The sequence below is a fragment of the Pelecanus crispus genome, chromosome 4 (genome assembly GCF_030463565.1).
Source record: "Pelecanus crispus isolate bPelCri1 chromosome 4, bPelCri1.pri, whole genome shotgun sequence".
In the NCBI taxonomy this organism is placed as follows: Eukaryota; Metazoa; Chordata; class Aves; order Pelecaniformes; family Pelecanidae; genus Pelecanus; species Pelecanus crispus.
This window is the reverse complement of record NC_134646.1, coordinates 76,764,853-76,782,295: the sequence shown is the minus strand read 5'-3', so window position 1 is coordinate 76,782,295 and position 17,443 is coordinate 76,764,853. Positions and strand designations below refer to the sequence as shown.

Sequence of the window (17,443 nt, the reverse complement as noted above, 5' to 3'; positions counted from 1 at the left end):
TGTGAATACATGAACTTACTATTTAAAAAAATTGAGATACCTGGCATAAAAGGGCTTATGAAATAATTCTGAAAAACACTTATTGAGGGGAAAGAATTCAAACTGCTAGATTTCATCCAGTCTTATTTTATAGGAGATGAGGTGATGTATCAGTCTATGATGACACTTTGTCGTGCACTGGCTCAGTATTTGTTGTTACTCTCAAAACTACCAGCTGGTCTCCGTGTTCCTCCTGACAAAGAGGATGATATCCTGAAGTTTGTAGTTATGTCAGTAGAGGTAAGAAACTACAGCACAATTAAAGATGTGATGAAATGTTGGGAGAGGGATCAACTTTGGCTTAAACTGATCACCACGGAATGACTTTTTATCTGGGCAATTTTCTTGTCTTAACTGTAGAAATTTCTTCAGTGGTTATTTTATTTGACCTGTGCTAGTAAATCAGATGGGCTTATTGGACAAGGGCAGGTTTTTACAAGGAGAGGTTGAGTGATGGAATGATCTTGGCATTTGGGCGAATGGCCCTGCACTGATTTTTGGGACACTGAATAAACGGTTTATAATGCTCATAATTTTCTTGTAGTTAAAACAAATTCCGTTCTCTCAGGAAAAAAAAAATCAATGCAACTTGCTAATAAAGCTTTACGTATTGCTGAGTTAAAAAAAAAAACAAACCAAAAACAAAACAAAAAACCACAAACCAAAAACAAACCCAAAAAACCCCCCACCTTTTGGTTATAAGTACTTCCGTTTCCAGAATTTGCAACAATAATGGGAAACTTTTATTTTTGCACAGGCACTATCATGGCATTTAATGCATGACCAGATTCCGTTAAGTGTAGATCTTCAAGCTGCTCTGGATTGTTGCTGTCTGACATTACAGCAGCCTAGTCTCTGGAATTTGCTGGCTTCGGCAGCGAATGTGACATATGCTTGCTCCTTAATTAATTGCATTAGATTTATCATAGAAGCAGGTGAGTCTAATTTGAACAGCTATGCAAAAATTTTCTTAATAAATTGTCAGTCATCACTGATCAAATGCTAGGTGTCTGGAATATTTCTTCTAAGTCCTTTTTAATTATTTCTTTGACAAATTTATTTTTACTACTTTAATTTCTCATTTAAAACTTTGTGTTTACTTTTCAACTTGCCTTGGAGATGTTACATATTTGACTACTACGTGGTTTTGAGGAGAATATTGGAATATGAGATATGTAATGGCGGTATCTTTTAAATATTTTTGTCTAATTCAGTTGCTGTTGAACCTGGTAATCAACTTCTTAGTCCTGAAAGAAAGAAGAATACTTCAAAAGGCTTAAATGAGGGTGAAGTTGATTCAAACACACAGAGTAAGTAAATGGTGAATTCCATTTTTGCCTTAAACTTTCACTGAAGAAATATTTGTAGGTATCCTTTCCATTACTATTTTTTTAACCATGAGAGTTCATCTGAGACCTTATTTGTATTTGATAAATGTTTATCAAATAGAGGTTGATGTATTTTTAACATGTATAGTTGTGTTTTTCTTGAAAGGTAAACATTAATGCAGATTTTTCTTTTGGGGATTCTGTTAGCTGTGCAGCATGCTGCAGATGAGCTTTTTAAAGTGTTGTGGGATTTTTAAATAGCATGTGGGAGAGGTGGAATTGTTAATATTTCTTCTGAAGAATGGCAGATTCATTATCTGCCCTTCCGCAGTGTGGGAGCACTATGTTGAGGTGAAGGTCAAGTGTAGTCCATGAGTGTGGACAGCATTGTCTTCCATATGCAGCTGTGTTGCTACAGTAAGATACCACTTCCATCTACAGAAATTACCTGCTTGTCAGATTTAGCATAGAGCCAGCTATGAGACTGTTTTCTTGTAAAACAGATGAGTTTGGTCACTTTAATTTCTCACAAATGCTCTATTCGACATGGCCCATTCTTGCTGGGGTTAGCATGTGAGCTGCTCTGCTGGTGGATCTCAGGTACTCGTAGTCTCCAGCACTGAGACTGGCAAACAGTGCAAGCCATTGCAGGGAGGGTGGTAGTAGTACTCTTCAACTAGCTGAAATATTGTAGAATACTTCTTTGTATGCATCCTTATTGGGGTTTTGTCCTTTTTAGTTGACATACTGTTTCATTAAGCATTTTTTTGTTTTTCTGTATCTTTTTAAATTACGGTCTTTTGAATAGATTCATAAAACTGAATTTCTTTTTCTCCCAACAAAGAAACTAAACACATTACTGCAGCTTGTGAAATGGTAGCTGAGATGGTGGAATGCTTACAGACTGTCTTGGCACTGGGGCACAAAAGAAACAGCAGTATCCCAGCATTTCTTACTCCTGTCCTCAAGAACATCATCATCAGTTTAGCAAGGCTGCCTCTAGTGAACAGTTACACAAGAGTGCCTCCCTTGGTATGTTCATTATGCTTTGTTTTCAGGACTTTAAAAGCTGTTGAACAACTTTTTGAAAACCAAACATGGTGCTGCGTCTTAAGTTTTATGTCAGTAGGACTTCAACCTTTAGCTAGTTTGATCATCCACTTTGTCTTTTTAAACACTGAGTAGCAAAAGATATCAAAAGATTCCTTCTTCCCCCAGCTTTATATATGCTGAGCATGATGTCATATGGTGTGGGATACCCCTTTGGTCAGTTGGGGTCAGCTGTCCCAGCCGTGTCCCCTCCCAGCTGCTTGTGCACCCCCAGCCTACTTGCTGGTGGGGTGAGAAGCAGAAAAGGCCTTGACTCTGTGTAAGCACTGCTCAGCAGGAACTAAAACATCCCTGTATTATCAACACTGTTTCCAGCACAAATCCAAACCATAGCCCCATACTAGCTACTATAAAGAAAATTACCTCTATCCCAGCCAAAACCAGCACACATACCTAAACTTGGACAGTAGGACTGAATAATTCATTCATAGTGAAAAATATGCAAAACCCCCCTCAAAATTAGAAATACAGTGTAGAATGTATATTAGCTGTATTAGATATCTAATCTTTCTCCAAGTTTTTTGTTTTGTATTTGGAAAATTACTTTGTTCACTGATATCTCATTGCTTTTGAATGGTGCATATATATTTATAGCTGTCATGTTAGTACTGTTTCTGTTTTAGATAAGTAGACTTTCTTTATATTTCTTCAGGTCTGGAAATTAGGCTGGTCACCAAAGCCTGCAGGTGACTTTGGCACAGTTTTTCCTGAAATACCAGTAGAATTTCTTCAAGAAAAAGAGATCTTTAAGGAGTTCATCTATCGCATTAATACACTTGGTATGTACAAAATTGAAAATGAATACATTTGGCTCTTATTGGGCCTTTGCCTGTGTTGTGAAGTTACTGAATAGCTGAATCTGGTACCATTTGTTTACTTTTGTTGCTTATGTGGAAGAGAAATAAGATTTCAGAGCGGGTTAGTAATTGTGCTGCAATAATTCTTATAGTTTGCTCAATGCAGAGAAAAAAAATCATAAATTACAGAAATAAAGCCAAAAACTGTTCCAGCTCAGGGAGGTGACTTCAGTGTGCTCTTACAGAATGGCCACTTGTTTTCTGGAGTGTACACTTGACAGTATGTTTGAGAATATTTTGGACCCCCACCCCCTTTTTTTTTTTTAATTCATGCATAGGATATAAATAGAATTTATATAGAAATAGTGCCACACTCATAATAGTTTAAAGGAGAGCTTGTCACTTTAAAGCTTCTGGATATGTCAAGGTTTACTGAACAAGAGCAGTGGGGCTTAAGAGTTCAAGTCTTTGTCAACAAATGAGAGTGTCAAGGGTAATGCATCAAATTTCCTGTATGCTTACAGAAGTTCTTTGGGTTTTGGTGTCCTGTTCCACCACCACCCCTGCCCTTGATCTATGGGTTAATATTTGACTGACTTGTGGTGTAGCACTGATTTCTGTTTCATCACTATAATGCCTAAGATGACATTCTCATTTTTGATTCTTTAGATATCATTAGTATAAACTGCAAGGTATTATTCAGGAATCCTCTGCAGTCTTTTATAGGTAAAAATCTGCTTGGAAAAACCTTTTGAGAAGTGCTTGAATTTTAGTGGCCTATTTCTAGACAATTCAATCATTTTGCTTTTAGAGCATGAAGATTTCTTGGATTGTTATGGGATTCTCCACAACTTACTTTCCTGTGAGAATTGGCCACTTTTCTGGATTATTTTCTATGTTGTGAAAACCTGATAGATCTCAGTGTTTTGAAAGTTGGACAAATATAAAGAAACAACCTGAACAGGATCATTTAATAATGTGCAGAACCCTTCTAAAGGGTTCACCACTTCCTAAAATAGAATAGTTTAAATTTAAGCTGCAGTGATTACAAAAAATGCCAAATCAAGTAAGAAATGGTACGAAACTAAGTCTATGGAAATGGTGTACTATTTCTTAATGTTATTCCATGTTTAAGTTTGTATTAAGACATAAATGGCTATCTCTGAGTGTTTCCATAGGATGGATCAGCCGTACTCAGTTTGAAGAGACTTGGGCTACTTTGCTTGGTGTGCTTGTAACTCAGCCTATTGTAATGGACCAAGAGGAGAATCAGCAAGAGGTAATGTCATTTGCTGAACTTTTTAAATTAAATTTTACTTAAACTAAGAAAAATGGGGTTTTTTTAGTAAACCTGTAAAGCAGAAAAGTAATGACTAAAACTAAGAAATTATTTCCATTTTATAGTTCATTGTCTTCATATCCCTGTGAGTTCAGACACATTAGTCTTCTGGCTTAAAGCTTCTGCAAGCATGTAAATAGTATGGAAAACTTTTAGCAAAGCTGTTTCAACTTTATATTAGTACGTCACTCAACATGCACACAGTTCAAAGTTTGCTTGATTAGAAGTTTGGCTTTAGGCACAATAGGAACTCCAAAAACTTCAAGAGAAACAGTGTGTGAGAGAACTGTGCCTTTAAGGAAATATACTAGTTAACTGTCACTAGTATGTATTACTGCAATTATCTGTGCTATCTAATAATCAAACTTAAGGGGAATTCCTTTGGTAAGATATTTTGTAAGATTCTTGACAAGAACTGACCTGGAGATGCATGCCCATGTCTCCTGCTCCTAGTTGTAGACTGTATATTGGATATCTGGGCTTCTAACTTGGATGACTCAGGTAAGTGTTCAAAACTCAGTGGAGGGCATTTGAGGATCAGAGCTGAAGAAATTTATCTATACCAAAAGCAAAGATGAGAGTGAACTTAGCTATCATGAAGGAGACTTTCCCTCTTCAGATGTCTTAACCTGCTAGTGAACTAATTTTTCAGGTCAAAGAGCTAGAACCTAGTGAGGCTTTTTTTCCTGGACTCATATAGCATTCACTCCCAAATTGCGAACAGTCCTGATGGTAGGTGCAGAGCTTAAAGCATTTTGAAGAATTTGGAGGGTAGATGCCTACAAATAGTGGATCCTGGGTAGCAGAGAAAGGAGTTTGTTTCCCTTGCTTCCTAGGTGTCAGACTCCGAAGAGGAGTAGGGCATCATCATCTCTCTTCCCTGGGTTAGCATCTTCTGTTTGACTGACTTAGACACTTGTTGTGCAGCCTGCAGAATTTTTGACTTAACTCTTTTCTACATAATGGCCATGTTGGATCAGTCTTCAGGCAACTTAGCTATGGGTAGTTCCTTATTTGTCATGTAGAGAGCATTTATTTGTAGAACAGAAATAATACTGCTCCTTTACTTTCCAAGGAAAACTAGTATGTTCAAAATTGCAAACATTTTAAGCACTATTATAAATTTCAGTATGTTAATATTTTCTGAAATAAAAACAGAAGATTTTTTTTAAAAAAAAAAGTTGAAAATCGGTTACCATTTTACATTTTCTAAAAAGGTTCAGATTCTTTTGTGGTCTGATACTTTCAAGAAGGAATCAGATTCTATACAACAAAAGGAAAAACTGAGAAGCATCCTGCCACTTCAGAATCTGCAAGTGTTTGTACTGCTGTTCTAATTTTAGTTTGTAAAAAAAAAACCAAACAGAAAACCCAACAACAACAAAAAAACCCACCCTGATTTAGTCAAAGCACTGATGATAAACAATTCTGAGAAAAAAAGTTAAATGAACTGCAAAGATTCTTGCTACCATCAGCACAGGGAGGATGAGTTACAACCCACAGTGCCAGAAGTTTATTTTAAGAGGTTTTTTTTTTTAAAAAGGGAAAGAAACTGACTACTACAGTTGTGATGATTTACAGTGGCGAAGTACTTGATGCAATATGTGTAGTGCCAAATACTTCTGTTGGGGAAAAATGGCGGGGCATCAAGTATGAATAGATTGAATCTAACCAGATATTTTGAGAAAGTTGTGTTACAGTTTTCTCACACTCTTACAGTGGTGCTAGAATACTGAATGGGTAGCATCTTGGTTTAGAAGAAACATTGGATGCATCTGGACTATGATGCCCAGAAAAATGCTGCTGCAAATTCATGATGAGGTTGAGTTTTGTTCCTAAACGGGCTGTTACTAAAAACAGTTAACCTGGATCCCTCTCTGAAGAGCTTCCAACTCAGATTTGGTCTTATTCGATGCTTTGTTTCAACAGGTAACTAATGGGTAGATGCAAACAAGGAAACTTTGAAAGTTCTGAAACGGACATCTTGTGGTTTTAATGCTGTTGGGATAAGAGGATGCATGCAGAATGGCTGATGAGATGGAAGGACGTGTCGCTGCTACAGTTAGTGCTTTGTGTGCATTGCTTATGTCAGCTAGATTTCTGGATGGGAAGAAGTCTAGATGTCAGGCTTATTAATGATAATTTAGTGGAAGGTGACAAACTGATAGGGCTTTCAGGATTCTTTTTGGGTTTGGTTTTTTTTTTTTTTTAACAATTCAAATTACAGTAAGTTCATTTTACAGGAAGATACAGAGAGGACCCAAATTAACGTTCTTGCAGTACAAGCCATAACTTCCTTGGTGCTGAGTGCAATGACAATACCTGTTGCAGGCAATCCAGCAGTTAGCTGTTTGGAACAGCAGCCCCGCAACAAAGCTTTAAAAGCTCTGGACACAAGGTATTTTTTTACTTGCTCTAAAATGCGTGAAAGTTATACTTGTGATTAATACATAAGTACAGTTGCTTAATCTAGCTGTAGCAAAGATATGTATAGATGGTATTTTCGAAGCAAGAGTGTATACAGATGGATCTGTTTACATAGAAGTTACATGGACTTAGCATCACAAAACTGCTGAGTTAAAAGACAGTATCTGAAAAAGACAGTATCTTAAGAAGTGTGCAGAATATATTTCTCAACATTTGTTTCAGCATCCCTAATAACAAAAATAAGCACAGATATGTAACACTGTAGGGTAAGCTAGTCATACTTGCACAAAAATGTTAAAGGGAGAATCTGCTTAAATTGATTTCTGTTGGGCTTTCAGGTTTGGGAGGAAGCTAAGTGTTATCAGGGGAATTGTTGAACAAGAAATCCAAGCAATGGTATCTAAGAGAGATAATATTGCTACTCATCACTTATACCAAGCTTGGGACCCTGTTCCATCACTTTCTCCTGCTACTACAGGTAAGTGCCTGTGTGTGGGGGGGAGAGTGATTTTCTTTTACATTTAAAAAGTAGAAAAGATACTTTTAATAATTTATTTGAAATCCAGTTTGCAGGAAATGAAGCCATTTTTGCACCTACTTTGTTATGCATGTTTTAAAAACTTGTCTTCTGTTTTGTTATAGGTGCTCTTATCAGCCATGAAAAACTCTTACTGCAGATCAATACTGAACGAGAAATAGGAGATATGGATTATAAACTGGGACAGGTTTGTTAAAACCTTAACTTTGAACTTGACTTCTGTTACATTTCTTTCAGTTTGTGAAAATTCAGTTAAGAGGAATTGCTTAACGTCAAATATAAACTAAAAGGTCTGAGTGATGCAGGGTAGATCATAACTAGGTGAATACTCTCAGCCAGCTGTCCCACCTCTCATGGAATTTTTGCTTGTGTGTGTGAGGTCTACCTGTGAGCCAGCTATTGAGTTTTACTTTTCAATCTTGTGTGTTAAAAAACCCTTGTAGTGTTAGCTTCCACTTTAATTGTTGGATTTTAATTTGCTATTGCTTGCATATATGCTGTAGCAGTCCTTAGGAAATGAAAAACCACTGGACATAAAATAAGTAATGTTGTTTTAATTTTAAATAAACCTAGCGTAGGGACATAAATTTCACTGGATATTAGTTGGAAAATTAGCACTACATACAGTGAGTAAAAAATAGTCCTTATCCAGTCATTTATCTCCTTGAAAAATTAGTCTTTACATCAAGTTACATATAAGTTTTAAATGTAATATTTGTTTCACTCTTTGAATAGCATGTATTAGTGGAAAAAACTTAAATGCTAAACTCAGATGACATTTTTTTTTTTGAGGAATCTTTTGCATAGGAAAGACTAAACAATCACTTATCTGTCTCTAGGCATCTGTATGTTCTCTTGAGATTCTAAATGGTTTGAACACAGACCCTATATGTTATTTACAAAAACTGTTACCTATAACAATTCTAGGCATTAGACATCCTGCTTGAAAAATAAATAAATGTGTGTATATTTTTGCTTAACATGAAGTAGAATTGTGTGTAAGGGTGAATTTTTGCCTTAAGAAAGAAGTCTTGAGCTATGTAAGATAAGTAACGTCAGAGGAAAAAGTAATACCTGTATTGCGACACAGGAAATGCTGGTTTTGTTTTGGGATCTTCAGACAGATCATGTATGAAATGCCATCAGCAGGTCTTATTGTTCTGAAACTTTGATTTTATAGATAAAGAGGAACTAAAAAGTTTTCTTCTTTGTAGATAATTATTAATCTAGCCTGAGTCAAAAGACCTGAAACCAGACAAGACTTAAGATTTCAGAAGAAAGGTTATACTGCAATCAGATATGCTGAGTTATGGTTTGAGAATTAGGAATGTGTTTTCTATTGAACTGCAGTCTTTACAGTTCTTCCTGAATGATTTTCTTGCTTGATATGAATTGTAAATATTTACACTTTGCTTTAGATTTTGTGTCTGGTATGTTGACTTTGGGATGATGCATGCACATTGTTAGTGTGTGCTTACAGGTTAGCCAGGTGCTGCTTTCAGCATCACCTGTATTGTACTAAGCACATGGTACTACTGTTTTTGCTGTGCCATACAGTTTAAAGTGAGTTAAACTAAAATGTTGAAAATTTTTTTTTAACCTTTAAGTCATGTGCTGTTCATGTAGATGTTATTTGAGGCTGTGTTGCCTGTCATTTAAATGAAAAATGTATTTGGCTTCTAAGATATTTCTAATTGACTATGAGGGTGTTAAATGTACTTCTTGTCTATTTGGTTTTTTTTTTTAATGTGTTGCAAGGTCTCTATACACTCCATATGGTTAGGAAATAATATCACTCCATTGAGAGAAGAAGAGTGGGGTGAGGATGAAGAAGATGAGAATGACATACCTGCTCCTTCCTCACCACCAACATCTCCTATTAACACCAGGTGTCTTATTTTTTTCTTGTCTCTCCTTTGACTTTTATTAATAAGCTTTTATCTCTTCATGTTGAGTTCAATAAGCTGGGTTTATAAATTGGACACTGGTAAATAACTGTATTTCAAATCAAGTATTTTAGCAGGGCTTAAGAATAGCCATTTTAACACTTGCTTATTGTGCCTTGCAGGAAACACCGGGCTGGTGTAGACATACATTCTTGTTCTCAGTTCTTGCTTGAACTGTATAGTCAGTGGATATTGCCATCAAGCCCTAGCAAGAGAACGCCAGTCATTTTGATTAGCGAAGTGGTGCGATCAGTAAGTCTAAACTATTATTCAGAGTCATAATTAAGTATATGTTACCAAATATTCAGAGCTAAGCAGCGTTTGTAAAGCATGTTTTAATATATAGGAAACACTGATTTTTCTTGGCAGTGCTATTATATGGGCGCTACAGAAATAAAACTTGAGCAACTATAACATTATACAGATTTCAACTATATAAGCATCTGGATTGCATATTCAGCTACTTTATTACAAACACTTTAGTGTTACTTAATGATAGTCGATATTTTACTTGACTACGTGCTAGAAGTAGATTTCAGGATTTTGCTTACTCTGTCTCTTTGTAAGAAAATGAAGATGGAACAACAGTGTATTAGAGGATTAAATTGACTCTTGAAGTGTAGAAACAAAACTAAAGAACACAGGTGTAGAATGTGTCTTGATAGCCATTATTCATTGTCATGAAAGACTTGAAACTATCCTTGCAAGAGAGTATGTATTGTGTATTTTGGGGTTTTTTAGTACATTGTAAATGATGGTGTTCATTCATTTGCCAGAATGACTTACTATAGTGGATTTGGTTTTGTAAACCTTTTGGAAAAAGGGACAATTTGGAGGTAATGGTTATCTGAGATGGATAGTGGAATTCATTCTGGACAACAATAGTTATTCCAGACACTTGAAGTTAATGTTTACACATTTAATAGATCAGCTGAGGAATCTTTTGCTGACAGTTACAACAGAAGGGAGAGTCAATTTTTGGCTGTCTGCTGATGGTCTTTTTTATATTCAATCTTAATTTGTGTACAGCTTCTAGCAGTGTCAGACTTGTTTACAGAAAGGAATCAGTTTGAGATGATGTATACAACATTGACAGAATTGCGAAAGGTGCATCCATCGGAAGATGAGATTCTTGTACAGTATTTGATACCAGCCACTTGTAAAGCTGCTGCTGTTCTCGGAATGGTAAGAAATTCTCATGGAAGTTTATTGCAAGTTCACAAGTGTCTAGGTTAACTCATCCTTAGCTTCTGCTGTAAAATATGATGTACTTGGTAAGAGTGGTTTGTCTCCAAGAAAATCCCTTAGCTGACTTGCATGGTTATAAGAAGTAATAGGATATGTATTCTGGGCTTTCAGAGGCTGCAAACATCATGTCCAGTTGCCGCATATTCACACAGAAAGGTTGTTTGGTTTGGGTTTGGTTTTGAGGTTTGAGCTTAATTTAATGTGTGTTTTGGTTTATCTTACTCAGTTGGGTGTTACCTTTGCCCTGGACTCATTTGTTACATTTCAGGCCAGAAATGAGGACTGTGGAACAGCTATTGCTAGATTTGTGTTGCAGGTGAATGGCTGTAATCTCATGAGAGGCTGGGACAGTGTATGTGATGAATATGTAGCTTGACAGTCCAGGTGTCCCTTTTCTTTCTGTCACTCTTCCCTCCACTGCATCACTCTGCACTTAGGGAAAGAACATTATTAATGCAAGTTATTGGATGAAATGTGTTGTTGTCTTTAAATCTGTAGACCAGAAAAAGTAGTATTTTCCAATGGATGTTTGAGTGGGATTATTTAGGAAAGCATTTCTAGAAACTCTCTCAGAGACTAATATAAAACTATATGGGTAATAGTGATAAGAAAAGTTTTGAAAGACTTTTGGGGTAGGGCTTCTGGTTGCTCTTTTAACAGCATCTGTGCAAGGGAAGGCTGTGAAAGTGATGCCAAACATGCAGAAGCAGTTTTAGAGATGAACTTGTTCTGACTAGGCTGTAATTTCCCACTCGGTGAACTAATAACACCTTCTCACAAGCAAACAGCTGAATATAATAGGTTAGTGGGAGGAAAAAAGAAAGTTGATTCCATGAAGAGTTGCTTGTTGTCCTGTGCTCAGTTATATAGAAAATCTGCTTAAAAAGAGCAACTAGAGAGCGCACACTGTAAAACTGGCCTGTATCTTAGACACTTCATGAATACAGGAACAAGGTAAAACAAATAATTTCTACTAAATACTTAAATTAGATTGTAAGAAAAAGCCTTTTCAAATCTAACAGTTTAGAATAGATTTTGCATATTCCAGTAAATTGTACTTTGATAACAGGGAGTGAAGTATCTGATAACAGCTTGATGATATCCAATCTAAACCTCCTCTGGCATGACTTGAGGCCATTTCCTCTCGTCCTATCACTTCTTACTTGGGAGAAGAGACCAACACCCATCTCCCTACAACCTCCTTTCAGGTACTTGTAGAGAGGGATAAGGTCTCCCCTCAGCCTCCTCTTCTGCAGGCTAAACAACCCCAGTTCCCTCAGCTGCTCCTGATAAGCTTGTGCTCTACACCCTTCACCAGCTTCGTTGCCCTTCTTTGGACATGTTCCAGCACCTCAATGTCTTTTTTGTTGTGAGGGGCCCAAAACTGGACACAGTATTCCAGGTGTGGCCTCACCAGTGCTGAGTACAGGGGGACAATCACCTCCCTGCTCCTGCTGGCCACACTATTCCTGATACAAGCCAGGATGCTGTTGGCCTTCTTGGCCACCTGGGCACACTGCTGGCTCATGTTCAGCTGGCTGTTGACCAACACCCCCAGGTCCTTTTCGGCCAGGCAGCTTTCCAGCCACTCTTCCCCAAGCCTGTAGCGTTGCATGGGGTTGTTGTGACTGAAGTGCAGGACCTGGCACTTGGCCTTCTTGAACCTCATACAGTTGGCCTCAGCCCATTGGTCCAGCCTGTCCAGATCCCTCTGCAGGGCCATCCTACCCTCCAGCAGATCGACACTCCCACCCAACTTGGTGTCATCTTCAGCTTACTGAGGGTGCACTCGATCCCCTCATCCAGATCATGGGAGTGGTGGAGAGAAAGATACGTAGGTCTGAGTGCCAGTGGTCTCGGAGAGCAAATAAATGGAATGCTGTACTATGAGTTGAGTGGATGGCAGAGTATTCTTTTAGATGCAGACTATAGTCATCTACCAGTCAGTTTCAGACAGAAGCATCTTTTGTGGTTAGCTGGAAGGTCAGAAAATTCCAACCATCCAAGTCCTATATGTACAGGATCCTTAATAGCATGTGTTATTTACTGAACTAATGCTTATCTTCAGGTTTTTTGGCTTTAAATCATGAGAACTTTTTACAGGTAAAACAAAGTAGCATCCGTTTACTAGTTAATCTGTAAATCATCTCTTATCTGATTATATTAATTTTGTGACATATGATTCAAAGTAATTTTAAGCCAGGCTCTAGTTCATACCATATTTTCTGCTCTTTAATATGTTCCAAGTATTTCCAAATGACAGGGGTCAACAGTATTGAACCAGTGTTGACTTCTAATGAATATTCTTGTTGGATGTATTAGGATAAAGCTGTGGCTGAACCAGTAAGTCGACTGCTGGAATCAACCCTAAGAAGTACCCATATGCCAAGTCGGATTGGAGCTCTGCATGGAATTCTTTATATCCTTGAGTGTGACTTGCTTGACGAGACAGCGAAGCAACTCATTCCAATTATCAGCGAGTATCTGCTCTCCAATTTGAGAGGAGTAGCACAGTAAGACTCTTCCCCCTTCCTCCCCCCTGCCCCGAACTGTTGCATGCTTATGTGTGAACAAAATGGTTCTTTATGGTTTGCTGTTGTCAGTACATTGTGGAGCAGGCTGTTGTGTCAAGCAGGTTTTGGCATTTTCATTGAAAATATCAGCCAAATTTAGGTTTGATTTATGGAAGCAAAAGGATATTTGAGGGTGAGAAAACTGTTTGATAACTCAGACTTTTGTCTTTTTGGTAAATTGTGTTCCCTAAACTGTATTTTTCTGTCAAAATGCGTACTCTTTGAATAAGACTGCCAGGATTAGTAATGACGTTTATTTTTCCTAACCAAGTCAGGTAATGATAGCTTGTAATGATAGTGCTGAAAAATGAAAAATATATTGTTTATATTGTCTCTATTTGTGACCGAGACAACTTTGATGTAAGTGACTGCTACTGGTTTTGCTTATTTACAGTTGTGTGAATATCCATAACCAACAGCACATCTTGGTAATGTGTGCAGCTGCTTTCTATTTGATCGAGAATTACCCACTTGATGTAGGGCCTGAATTCTCTGCAGGAATTATACAGGTATGTTGTGATGCCTCCAGTCACAGGTGATCATGTAACCTAGGATCACCACATAGCTATCTTTAACACTTAACTTGGTTATTGTGGTGTAGATATGCTTTTGGCTTTCGTTTGATCAGATTTTCTTAATACCCGATGCAGTTCCATGCTGCAGTGGAATGGTGCTAGAAGATGACCTAAATACACCTCAAAAATAGGTGGCTGGCTTTTTTCTTTATTTCAGATGTGTGGAGTCATGGTGTCTGGAAGTGATGAATCAACGCCGTCCATTATTTATCATTGTGTCCTGAGAGGATTAGAACGACTCCTTCTTTCAGAGCAACTTTCTAGGCTGGATAGTGAATCGCTAGTTAAACTGAGTGTTGACAGAGTGAATGTGCAGAGCCCCCACAGAGCAATGGCAGCACTTGGATTAATGCTGACTTGCATGTACACAGGTATTTACTTTTTTTTAATATCTTTGATGTGCTGTGAGGCTAGCTTACTAACAGTGCTAATTTTCTTCATTTATTTTTGTTACCAAGGATAAAAAGGTCTTATTTTAGCATTCATAGTAAATTTGTAACAAATTATTTTGGTTTAGGAAAGGAAAAAATCAGCCCCAGTCGTACCTCAGATGCAAATCCTACTGCTCCGGACAGTGAATCTGTGATCGTAGCTATGGAACGAGTATCTGTCCTTTTTGATAGGTGAGAGGATAAAACCTGTGTAAATGGGGCACTGGGAGGGAAATGATTCTGTTCAGCACTGTGTGGTCACTTCCCTATTTGACAGTTCTAATATTTAATTAATGATGTTTCTCTGCTTACCATTGTTTAACATTGATACTTCTAGTATACACAGTAACACCGATGGAATTGCTGAAAGCAGCACAAATGTACAGGATGTAAATGGAAAACAGACATGTCCTAACTGATACTGTGTGTTGCACAAACCCTGATACTTTATAAATGTATTTCCAGCTCGCTTCAGGTCAAACTCTTAAGGGCTTTTCAGGATGTCTTCTTCATAGTCAAGGATATCAATCCAGTTTACGGGAAATAATCTTTCAAACCACCGTAAGAGTTTAAAACCTTTTTCCCCTTCCCCCACCCAAGTGTTGCTCTTTCCAAGGCTGTTAAGTAATTGCGGTGGAAGGGTACAGTAAAACTCCTGTGTTCAAATGGAACTCATTTAATGGAAATATTTCAAAACCCCTGTTTTGATCTGACAATCTCAAGCTGTCTTAAGTGAGCATAGCATGTTAGATTTTGCATAGTAGTTTGTTGGATAACGTTTACATTTTTTTAAAGTGTTCAGTGGTTTTCCATAAAACTGGATGAGGGTTTCACTTTTGCAGTCAGTGAGAACAGAACTAGAGCAATGCTTGAGTGCTTTGAAAACATTACTCCTAAGAGTTAGCAAAACAAACGTGAATACTACAAGCAGAAAATAACTTTTGTGAGGAATAATCACACAGTGGTAACTTGGTCTTGACATATCAACAGATGCAGCCTTTATTAGGAAGATTTTCCAGTCAGCGTTATTTAAGTAAAATGGTCTTTAAGTTGGGATATTTTTTTCCCCTCTTTACAGTGCAGCGCAACTAGCTTTTCCTGTTCGATATATATCGGTCATCCTGGTCTTGAATAAAAAATGCAAAGATGTTATGAATGGAAATGAGTCTTCTGCTTATAAATGGTCTTTTCTCTGATAACTAGGAGTAGTGATCTCCCTGTCCTTTTTTGTTCTTGTTTAGTTTTTTCCCTAGCATTCCTGTTGTTAAATCTTGTCTCTGCAATTCCAGAGATTCAAAAAAATGTTGACTATTTAAAATAAAAAAAGTGGGGTGGGGAGGACATGACACCTGTAACAACTTCTAACAGCTTTGGTAGTCCTATTTGGGTAGACTGTTAGAGTAAGATTACATGTGGACTTGGATTCCTCAGTGGTGAAGACCTTTTTGCTTATCTAGAGATGAAAGTAAAATGTTCTTTCTATGGCCAATTAAATTGGAAAAGAACGAGATATTTCCTGGAATTCAATCATAAAATATATTCTTTCTTATTATTTTCAGGATCAGGAAGGGATTTCCTTTTGAAGCTAGAGTAGTGGCTCGGATCCTTCCACAGTTCCTTGATGATTTTTTCCCCCCACAAGACGTAATGAATAAAGTTATTGGAGAATTCTTATCCAATCAGCAGCCGTACCCGCAATTCATGGCAACAGTAGTTTATAAGGTAGTGTTTATATTTTTTCTTTTCCTTAAATGTTTTGGAAGATTTCTAAATAACTGACAGCTCAGAGGGGCAAATATCAATTTTGTTAGCTCTAACAAACCAGTTGCAGTGATTGAGCTGTACTGTTGTGAGCTTTTTCTTCCAGGCAACATGGAAGGCTAGGATCACCATGTTGCCCAGAAGACAAAGCTCACAGCAGTACAGTTCAATCGCTGATAATGGGAAAATAAAGAGAAAATTAATACTTGTGATCCTGGTGCTCAGACTCTTTAGATCTCAAGGAGCCAGCCCAAGTCATCTGGCCTTATGAACTCTACAGTCCAGCCCCTATGGACTCAGCTGGCCTTCTGGGTATTTTGCTCTTCAGCACCTACTTATCAGACTTACGCATCACTTGAGAGTGCATGTGCACACCACATAGGATCTATAAAAATAGACACACCAGACAAGTCTTGCATTTCTGTATGCTTGCTTCAGTTTGGCACAGATGTCTTCAGTCCAGTTGGATCCTGGCTGAGTCTTTTGCAGAATCTCTTTGTCTAGGCATTGTATTTATTAATTCTCTTTAGACTCAGAGTTGTCTCCAGGAATTTGGTTTGTGAACCTCAGAGCTTTGTAGCTGGAGAGACCCTTTACAAAAGAAACTAAACTCTTTCCCATGTCCATCTACCATGTCTTTATTCCCATGTAAAATATTTTTGCAGGTATTCCAGACACTACATAGCACTGGACAGTCCTCGATGGTCCGTGACTGGGTGATGCTGTCTCTCTCTAATTTCACACAAAGAACACCTGTGGCAATGGCAATGTGGAGTCTTTCCTGTTTTTTTGTCAGTGCTTCCACCAGTCAATGGATTTCAGCAATGTATCCTAAAAAGACTGAATGTGTGCCGTTTCTGGGTAAATACAGTAATTCTGTAAAGCACATTGATAGTCTTGAAGGGTAAGAGTACAAGTTTCACACAGGAAAAAAAGGCAGATTTACTGCAGTTAGTGGTATATATCACTTGTGCTACTGGTGCCTCAGGTTTGAGGGGGAAAAAAGAGAACTTCTAAACAGATTATGCAAATGAAGTTATCTAACACTACTCTTTTAAGATCTGTTCCTTGTGACTATGCAAGATGATTGGCCAAGTCCTTACTCTGAAGAACTTTTTAAAATCTTCACCAGATAGCTTTGCAGTGACCTTAAAAGCTTTATTCTATATTCCTGCAAGATAAAATATATATGGAAAAAAAAAAAAAAAAAACCCTCAAAATTATGCTCTACATACCAACTGTATTTTGCAAGTGTCCCTCTGGACATGCACTACAGTAATAGTGAGCTTTGGCAATGGAATGACATCAGCCAAATAAGTTGGAATAGCCAA

General features: G+C 37.5%; 1 protein-coding gene across 4 annotated transcripts in view; it reads left to right on the top strand.

The window, feature by feature from the left end:
• The window catches only part of HTT (huntingtin), an 88,655-nt gene that overhangs the window by 65,774 nt on the left and 5,438 nt on the right, over positions 1–17,443 (top strand). For 3 of the 4 annotated variants that reach the window (XM_075709559.1, XM_075709560.1, XM_075709558.1), the window contains 18 exons: positions 134–279; positions 797–974; positions 1,254–1,349; positions 2,212–2,399; positions 3,130–3,256; positions 4,453–4,553; positions 6,857–7,011; positions 7,379–7,518; positions 7,683–7,765; positions 9,337–9,467; positions 9,647–9,776; positions 10,554–10,709; positions 13,095–13,285; positions 13,740–13,854; positions 14,078–14,291; positions 14,438–14,543; positions 15,911–16,073; positions 16,778–16,938. In XM_075709559.1, coding sequence (XP_075565674.1) covers positions 134–279; positions 797–974; positions 1,254–1,349; positions 2,212–2,399; positions 3,130–3,256; positions 4,453–4,553; positions 6,857–7,011; positions 7,379–7,518; positions 7,683–7,765; positions 9,337–9,467; positions 9,647–9,776; positions 10,554–10,709; positions 13,095–13,285; positions 13,740–13,854; positions 14,078–14,291; positions 14,438–14,543; positions 15,911–16,073; positions 16,778–16,938 — 2,581 coding nt within the window. The remainder of the gene's footprint in view (positions 1–133; positions 280–796; positions 975–1,253; positions 1,350–2,211; positions 2,400–3,129; positions 3,257–4,452; positions 4,554–6,856; positions 7,012–7,378; positions 7,519–7,682; positions 7,766–9,336; positions 9,468–9,646; positions 9,777–10,553; positions 10,710–13,094; positions 13,286–13,739; positions 13,855–14,077; positions 14,292–14,437; positions 14,544–15,910; positions 16,074–16,777; positions 16,939–17,443) is intronic. The other variant, XM_075709561.1, reaches the window with a different exon arrangement.